We start from the raw sequence: 9,301 nt of genomic DNA on the forward strand, positions 1-9,301 counted from the left end.
CAACCAAATACTTGCATAGTGGGCACGGAAAAGCCAATAAAGTTTGTTCCATTCAACCAAGCACTTGCTAGGACACTACAGAGGAAAATCCTTTTGGTCACATGAATTTTCTTTAACTGGCTGAGGCAGAAGAAAGCATGAAAATAAGCTTGGAGTTAACCTCATTTGAAATAATAGCCCATACATTTCCATGGAATTATGGCCAATCAAGCATAACTGAAAGTGTAGACAGAGGGCAAGATGCAATATAAATCCTAGCACCATGGAAACGTGCCTGTGAAAAATTGGGATCCAGTACCTTGGATGTGCCTCCTCTTGCCTCCTCTTCGCTGACAATCTCTGCTATAATGAACCAATCTGGACAGGAATTGAGCCTTTTGATGTTTCTCGAGTGGTATTCTGTATTTGAGTTCATTCATTTATTTTGGTCATTATTTTTTATCAAATTCTATTCTAATTTATGATTGTCTTATATTTTAAATGTAGTCAAGAATGGCCATATTGTCATTTGGTTCTTTTCATTATTCAGCAATATTTGGTTTATTTGTCCTTACAAGAGCCACTGACGTTTTCTATAGCAGCCTGTGCATGCTAGGTTTGTATCACAATTGGAGAGTCAGCCCACAAACGTAGTCCAAAAAGGTTTACTCTTTATTCTAGCTAGAATTTCTAAGTTTCTATTTATTATTTTTAGATGGAATTTCTGCATTTCATTACTATTGTTCATGTTAAGCATATGTACATGGTGTAGGTTATGACGCTGGTGATGAATCTGTTGATGTGTGTGGGGATGAGATGCCTGCAACGAACTTCCCTATACGGCAACAGTTGGCATCAAATATAGTACCTCAAGTAGCTCAAGCAGTGATTCTGGATGTTCCTCTAGTGGTATTGTCTTTGGATGGGAATTGAGCCTTTTGATGTTTCTCAAGTGGTATTCTGTGTTAGAGTTCATTCATTTACTTTGGTCATTCTTTTTTATCAGATTCTAATTCCCGAAGTTCCTCCGGCAATGAGTCCGATGCAAATGAAGCACATTCTACATAGGCACCACTTAAGGTACGAATTAAAATATTACATTGGAATTAGTAGTATGCACGATTGAATTTATGAGTTTTAGCATAACTAGCTTCAGTTATTTTTTTGTTATGTGTCTGGTGTGAAGATTGATTTGAGATTAAAAATTACATATTTTTAAGCTATAATCAGATGGAAAAAAAAAAAAAAAATACATATTTTAAAGCTATAATCAAATGAAAAAGTTCATATTCAAATCCAGAAGTGGTAGAGTATGTATACCATTGAAGACTTTAATTTTGTACAGCAATTTGGTGTCACACAAGTCTCATACAACAATTGCTTGATGTTTGGAGTGAGGGTGATGTTAAAATTGAATTATTATTATGAATGCTCAGAAATGAAATAGGACTATATTCAAGGTTAAAAAGAGAGCAATAAATGAATAAGAAAACTGTCATTTTAATATTTTATGAGTTGAGATATATTGTGACTTGTTACAAATAATTTGCATAGAGGGCAGGGACAAGCTTGTAAATCTTACTCCATTCAACCAAATACTTGCATAGAAGGTAGGGACAAGCCAATAAAGTTATTTCCATTCAACCAAACATTTTCTAGGACACCAGAGAGGCAAGCCTAGTTACCAGAAACGGGACGTTATCCCCTGTTTCTGGCCGAAACCTTCACCGAAACGCAACCCAGCTAGAAACGCCGTCTGCAACGGCCGTTTTCGTTTCCACGGGCAAGAAACAGTTTCCCGCGAAACGAAACCGTTTCTTCTCACCGTTTCAAGATAGACTTCAGTTAAATTTATTTTTTCGTAACTCAGGTTAAATGTAATTTTTTCAAACCGTCCGTTAAATGGAGTTTAATTAGCAATTGATTGTTAGTTTTTTGGATACAGAGGTTGAATCGAGTTTAATTAGCAGTTCACTGTTAGTAAACTGTTGTATTTTTGAGAGAACAGAGAGAGCTGTCAAAGAAAAACACCAGTTGTCAAGGATTTAAGCAGAAGACCAGAGCGAACCCATCATTACTCAGATGCAAGCCAGGCACAAGCAAGGCACAGATCAGAGCCAAGCAGCTTCAGGCCCCCGTTGAGTTATCTTCAACAGCATTGTCAATTCTATTGTCAAAAGGTACTGCCTAAGAACTTCAATCTCTGGTTTTTTTAATGAGATGTCATGCCTGATGTTAAAAATAGTTGCAATACATTTACCTTTGTGTACCGAGCTTGGCAATATCCGGGAAACAGGGAACAAACGAAAAAAAACTCCAAGAGCATTAGGTCTGAGCCTGGTAGTCTCCTGCTTGCAATATTGGCCTTATCAAGAGCTTCAAGCTTCCCTTTAATCAACTTAGATTTTTTTAATACTGCTTCCACATCTTTATCCATCGTGTCTCTCAAATTCTTTATGGTTTTCGCGTTGTGGATGGTTTTGCTTTCTTCATGTGAAGCTTGCAGCTTCCTTGACAGTCCTTCCACCGATTCCATATCATTTTTCACATCCTCAACTTCCTCAAAGAATTGTCCTAGGTTTTTTTCTTCGTTAATGCCTACCATTTCCACATCATACCCCGCCTCTAAATCCTTTCTGGAATCCTCCTTAAGATTCGCATAGTTTTTGAAGGATCTCGAGAAAAGATCATTCATTTTTCAAGCATATATTGAAACGAAATTGTATCGCATGGCTCCTCATTTGATTTTAGGATATAAAGGTATTGGGCGAAATACTGATAAGAGTCTCTTTTGAATTGGATACAAAATCTATATTTGTTCCAAAGCCACTTTTGGCGTTGAAAGTCGATTTTGTGTGTAAATATAGATAGAAGAAATCCGCCTCGAATTCAGAAATAGTGTAAAACGTTTTGGACGCAACCTTCTCGAGAACAATACTGACAAGCATGGACAACCCTTATTTGGAAGCACTGTTATAATATTGTTTATTTGGTTATGGATTATATGGAGCGATATATGGAGCAACTTCATAATACAATGAGTGATATCATTTTAATTCGATACCCAGTGTTATGGAGTTGCGTTGTTTATTTGGAAGTGTAGATTATGTTCATTTGTTTATTTGGCACCCACCATCGCAACATTATATACCCCAAAGGAGGTAAGCCAACAGATTTATGCCAGTTGTTGAGGTACTTTTGTGGATTAAGGTTTTGTACCGTAGTATTTGAAGTAGCATTCAATGCATTACATGGTCTAGCATTACCACTGAAGAATGCCCAACAATTGTACCTAAAATATGATGTTATATGCCAGCGCACAAAAGTGAATTGTTGGCTTGTGTCATCGTTCACTTATGGCACAAATTCTGATCCTGCAGTTTAATGGGGACATGTCTTCATGAGCTCAACGAGATTTCAACTTCTCTCTCCACAGAGCCAACGAAACTAGTGCCAGTTAAGTAAAAAAGAAGATAAGTGACTTGTTGAATGAGTATGTTGAGAGTGGTGATAAAGAAAATGGTTGTCGTTGTATAAAAGACTTGAATGTTCCTTTCTTTCATCATGAAGTTGTAAACAGGGCTTTAATTTTATCCATGGAACGAAGAAGTGCACAGCCACATATCTTGGCTCTATTGAAATAAGTTGCCAAGGAGGGTCTAATAACATCTAGTTAGATGTCGAAGGGTTTTGGTAGGCTTGTTGATACTGTAGATGATTTGTCACTTGACATAATCAACATGAAGGACATGTTTGAATCTTTGGTTTTTAAGACAACAAAAGAGGGATGCCTTAGTGCAGCACCTGACATTGTCAATCTGCTGCTTCACAATTAAAATGCAAAAGAACATCTGTTAAAATGAAACTTGATACAGAGAAATTTCTTGGAAAATTTAATCGTTAACATTCCTCAATTGGTTTTCTGTAAACCGAAATGCAAAAAGATCCGAAAAATCACATAAATTTCTATAGAATCGAATTTATTTATATAAATTAGATAAAATGCTTGAAGGTTCAATACATTGAAAAAAAAAAACTGCTTAAATTTTTTCCAATTTAAGTGAAATATAAGAGACAGATCCTCTGGAAGAGCATTATATTACAGTTGAAGAAGAATGGAAGGTATTAAGGTTGCTCTTTTGGCAGGAGAATCTGCGAAATGTAATTCATTTTTAACAAGAATGAATTATTTCAATGAACCCTTCAACTTGGAGATCAAACATAGTTTCACACATAAAAGCATGCAAATAACACGAATTTTTCTTTATAATTCATCAAGGAGGCTAAAGACGAACGTTTGTTTAGGAAATTACAAGATAAGCTTCAAAGATTCCAGCATGTACAGAGATAATCCGAAATGCTGAGGATGTAAATAGGTATGGAGTTGATGGGAAATTGTCAACGAATCTGACTTTACATAGGAAAATGGAGAAGCTATCCGGGAGACAGAAAACAAATAGAAATAAAATCGTAGAAATCTAAGTCGGAACAGGATTGCAAGTGAACTTCTCCATAACTGATATAAATTTGACGGGGAATTTTGATTATGAAGTAAATTTTCTATGATAGTTTTTTTTTTAAGATTGGGATTTGTGTGATGTTTCATATTTATTTTTACTTGTATATTAGATGTAAAAAAATTTGTTATTGTTGTTTGGAAGTGTCACTGAATATGTCTTTTCACAATTTTTGGGAAAAATATTACTATATTTACAATAAATAAAATATAAAGCAAAATATGGATTGCATTGTGATCCGTTAATCGTAAGGCAGTGAAAATTAACCAAAATTATCAAACCTTACTATGGCAGATTCATTCTTTGTAACTGAGTGAGAAGTTAATGAAAAAACTGTAGATTGCATCCATTAAGTCGAAGACCAAAATCGTGAAAGCTTACTCTAAGCAGCTCAATCAATCATAGTTAGTAAAGATCAATAGTCACAATTACCAAATAATTTATTTATAAGATTGTGGGCTATTGTTGACCATTTTGCCCCAACACTTTTTTGGCTATGCTTAAAATTCCACTAGGTTAGAGATTTTTTCCAATTACGTTTTTTTTAATGGTATTTTATATTTGTAAAATTTTCACAAATGTTGTGAAGATTTAGAAGTTTTGTAAATAGATTTTTAATTTGGAAAACTTAAAATAAATATAATTAAATAAAGTGATGAGAATTATTATTAGGAATTTTACTTTGAAATTATATAATATCTATTATTTTAATATAATATCCAACTCGTATTTGAGTAAAAAGGAAAAATCAATAGGAAAACTCAATGTTACCAATCAACATACCTAATTATTGCTAGTGCATAGCCCCACACACACATATATTTAGAGAGAGAGAGTGAGTTATGGAACAAGTAGTTATAAGTTATTAAAATATCACTGAAGCCATGTATCATGGGATTTTGTAAAATGAATGAGATCAGGAGCTAGTCCTTTTCTCTCGAGCTAGTCCCTCCAATGCTCGAAGTAAGGTGATTTAGATGTTTGAAAATTTGAAAAAAGATAAATAATTTTATTTTGTTTAAGTTTTCCAAAATTTTCTTTGATTTTCTCTTCAAATTTTTAGTTAATTATATTTTTCTAATTAGGTGTCAATTTTTTAATTTTATTTTCTGTAACTAATTTTCAAATATAAATTGTGCAGATTAAAATTGGTTGCAGAGGAGAATCATTTATTTTTTATTTCACTCATTTCTCATTGCAATGGAAGAAATTTCACCAATGTCACAAAGTAGACCGCCCATTTCCCAACAGAAATCTTCCATAGAGGCATCCAAAAAAATCCAAAGCAAAGAATATCAAGAAGCAAAAAAAGCCTTTGAGGCAAGGTTATGGGCAGCTGTGAAATGCACTCAATCTTATAGTGGAGGATCAAGTGGATCATCTGGTTCAAAGGTTTGGTTGTGCCCTTATTGTAAAAAACAAAAAACGGGGAATGTAGGAAGAGTTCGATGGCATTTACTTGGAATGGGGAAAAAAGAACAATCAGCTTTATGTGACAGTGTACCTAAAACAGAAAAAACTTCTCTAATTAAGCAATTTAATGAACTTGAAAAGCTTAGACATATTGTTGAAGGTTTAGTTCAAGCTAACAACAATCCTAGTGGATTGACAATTGGTGGTCCACACTCTTATTCTCAACATCAAGTTTCTGTTTCTCACCTTCAAAACTTATGGGATGTAAAAGGAAGGGGAAATCTCGATGCATCCATTGGACGATTTTTTTTTGCAAATGGCATATCTTTTAATGTTTGTAGGTCTCCTTATTGGAAAGAAATGGTAAGGGATCTAGTTAGCAATGCTCCTAAAGGTTACAAGCCTCCTAGTTATGAAAAGATGAGGACAACCGTGTTATCTGAAGAGAGGGCTCGGGTTGAAGCTAGACTTCAAGACATTAGAGATAGTTGGAAGGAATCTGGGGTCTCCATTGTCTCAGATGGTTGGACAGATGTTAACCATCGTCCCCTTATCAATATTTTGGTTTCGAGCCCAAAAGGAGTTTTGTTTTTAAAATCCTATGATACTACAGGAAAGACAAAAGATGGTCCATATCTAACAGGTCTCCTCAAAGAGGCAATAGAGGAGGTTGGTAGAGAAAACGTGGTCCAAATTGTTACAGATAGTGCCTCAAACAATATCCTTGCTGGTGGGTTGATTGAGGATGAATATCCAACAATTTTTTGGACTCCTTGCTCTGTGCATTGCTTGAATTTTCTCCTGAAAGATATTAATAACATTGCATGGGTTGATAAAACTATAACTGAAGCAAAGATGCTACAACACTTTATTATTAATCATGCATCATCCATAGCAATTTATAGGAAATATGAAAAACTTCAGCTTCTTTGATGTGCCGAGATTAGATTTGCATCTGCTTTCATTATGCTTCAACGCCTTATTAAAATGCATCAATCTTTGAGAGAGATGGTGGTATCAATGGATTGGCAAAGGTCGAAGGGTTCTCATACTGGGGATGGCCTAAAAGTTGAGGACATCATTATTGGTCTTTCTTCAGAGAATTTTTGGAGGAGAGTGGAGGATATTGTCACCCTTATTACACCTATTGTTTCCACCCTTCGCATATTTGATAGTGATCAACCATGCTTAGGGGATGTCTTTGAGAGCATGGATCAAATGAGAGAGAAGATTCATGACATAATGGAAGATGAAAATTCTAGGATTGACAAAGACACCAGAAATGAAGTGTGGGAACTTAGTCTGACAAGGTGGAAAATGCTTCATAGCCCTCTTCATTCAATTGCATTTTTACTCAATCCTAAATGGTTTCATAAGAAACCATCGTCAGATGTAGAGGTTATGCAAAACTGGAACACTTTTATAAGTAGGTGTTACGATCGTCAGGATCGCACTGCTTTACGGTTTGAGCTAGGAAAGTATTTGAGATCAGAAGACCACTTTGCAAATGAAGATTGTGCATACAACAGACAACAACTTGGACCCATCGACTTCTGGATACAATATGGTACAGGGACCCCCTTGCTTCATCGTTTGGCTATCCGTTTGCTTTCACAGGTATTCTTAATAACAAATACCTTTAATGTATTGATTTATTGTTTAAACAATTAATTCTAAAGCTCATTTTGGATTATTTATCTTATAATATTTATTGATTGACTATGACTAACATAATTTTAATTTTATTATACAGGTGACTAGTTCCTCTGCATGTGAAAGAAATTGGAGTGAATATGCTTTCATCCATTCAACGAAGAGGAATCGCCTAGGCACAAAAATGGCACAAGATTTGGTGTTTGTACACTCAAATCTACGTTTGTTATCTCGACAACAACTAGAATACAAAACTGGACCCACGAGAATGTGGGATTATGGTGGTTCACAAGATGACGAAAATGATGAGCTTCCACTTGAGGTGCTACAAGACAATGCTGAAGACATGCTTGATGATACCATGAAGTCTACTGACCAAAATAATTCTTTTGGAATTGGCTCAAGCTCAACAACTATTCCAGAAAATGAGCTTCAAAATCTAGATTATTAGGTTTACTTGCATTTTGATATGAATTGTTGGAAGTGACTTTAGAGATACATATATATTCAAAAGAACAAATTTAATTATTTATATTTCAAATCTCTTATTCTTATCAATGTTTTCTATTTTCTTGGAATTAATGATGGCTAAATTTTTTGATCTACAAAATTATCACTTCCTTCTTAAAACTAAATTAGTATTTACAATTGTTTTTTTACAATTTCATGAGCAGAAACATTACAGGTTTATGATTAATGCTTTGTTTATATTGTTCACCTTTAATATGGTGTTTTTCTCTCTCCTCGTTTCTTATATGCGAAACCTCCAAACCTCGTTTCTCGTACCGTTCTCGTTTCCCGTTCCGTTTCCCGTTTCTCGTTTCTGGTAACATAGGAGGCAAGTCATTTCGCTCACAAGAATTTTCTTTCACCGACTTTGGTGAAAGAAAGCATGAAAATAAGTTTGGAGTTAACCTCATTCAAAATAACAACTCATAAATTTCCATGGAATTATGGCCAATCAAGCATAACTGAAAGTGTATACAAATAGGGAAAGATGCAATAAAAATCTTACGACCATGGAAAAGCGCCTGTGAAAAATTGGGATCCAGTACCATGGATGTGCTTCCTCTTGCCTCCTCTTCGCTGTTAGTCTCTGCTATAATGAACCAATCTAAAATATAGTACTGAGCTTATATTTAAAAACTGATATAGATCAGAATTAATGGTCTAACAACAAAGCGAAAATTTGTGGGACTCATATTTCGAGTTCCATTCGCCAGCAGCACTGACACTCTAGCGGTAGCTTGTAGCTGGGGCATCTGTCTTTGGAATAATGGCCATTCAAAAATAACTGAATCTATAGACTAATAGGACTGAATTAGATTTGAAACTTCAGGAAGATCCAATAAAAATCCTACCAACATGGAAAGGCACCTAAGAAAAATTTTGATCAATTTTCCTCGTAGTGCCTCTTCTTCGTTGATAGTCTCTACCATAATGAACCAATCTAAAATATAGCACTGAGTTCATCTTTAAAACCCTCACGGCCCTACATTGAGCAGAGATATAAATCAAAACTTATGGTATAACAACAAAGTTAGAATTTGGCGGACTCTGATTCTCGAAGTTCCTCAGGCAGTGAGTCAGATGCAGATGAAGCACATTCTACAGATGCACCACTTAAGGTATGAATTCAAATAATAAATTGGAATTAATGGTATGCACGATTGAATTTCTGAGTTTTAGCAAAACTAGTTTCAGTTATTTTTTTGTTATGCGTTGGGTGTCAAGATCGA

General features: G+C 34.9%; 2 protein-coding genes and 1 pseudogene across 2 annotated transcripts; 2 read left to right on the forward strand and 1 right to left on the reverse strand.

Annotated features, from left to right (window-relative positions):
- Window positions 1–2,191: 2,191 nt before the first annotated feature.
- On the reverse strand, window positions 2,192–2,674 carry LOC149221530 (syntaxin-124 pseudogene; annotated as a pseudogene).
- Window positions 2,675–5,696: 3,022 nt separating this feature from the next.
- On the forward strand, window positions 5,697–6,842 carry LOC149221531 (uncharacterized). The gene has a single exon (XM_089387403.1). The coding sequence runs from the start codon at window positions 5,697–5,699 to the stop codon at window positions 6,840–6,842; it is 1,146 nt and encodes a 381-aa protein (XP_089243529.1).
- Window positions 6,843–6,972: 130 nt separating this feature from the next.
- LOC149221532 (uncharacterized) lies at window positions 6,973–8,360 on the forward strand. The gene is made up of 2 exons (XM_089382989.1): window positions 6,973–7,526; window positions 7,663–8,360. The coding sequence occupies exons 1-2, from the start codon at window positions 7,119–7,121 to the stop codon at window positions 8,011–8,013; spliced, it is 759 nt and encodes a 252-aa protein (XP_089239115.1). The 5' UTR covers window positions 6,973–7,118; the 3' UTR covers window positions 8,014–8,360.
- The last annotated feature ends 941 nt before the right edge of the window (window positions 8,361–9,301 follow it).

This window comes from Pinus tabuliformis, chromosome Q (genome assembly GCF_031772625.1).
Source record: "Pinus tabuliformis cultivar Carrire ecotype Pingquan chromosome Q, CPIR1, whole genome shotgun sequence".
Classification (NCBI taxonomy): domain Eukaryota; kingdom Viridiplantae; phylum Streptophyta; class Pinopsida; order Pinales; family Pinaceae; genus Pinus; species Pinus tabuliformis.

Bases quoted from the DNA above. Each gene is read 5' to 3' on its own strand.
- LOC149221531 (XM_089387403.1), top strand. From the start codon at position 5,697: ATGGAAGAAATTTCACCAATGTCACAAAGTAGACCGCCCATTTCCCAA.
- LOC149221532 (XM_089382989.1), top strand. From the start codon at position 7,119: ATGGATCAAATGAGAGAGAAGATTCATGACATAATGGAAGATGAAAAT. The intron at 7,527-7,662 runs GTATTCTTAATA...TTTATTATACAG, and splicing joins CTATCCGTTTGCTTTCACAG to GTGACTAGTTCCTCTGCATG.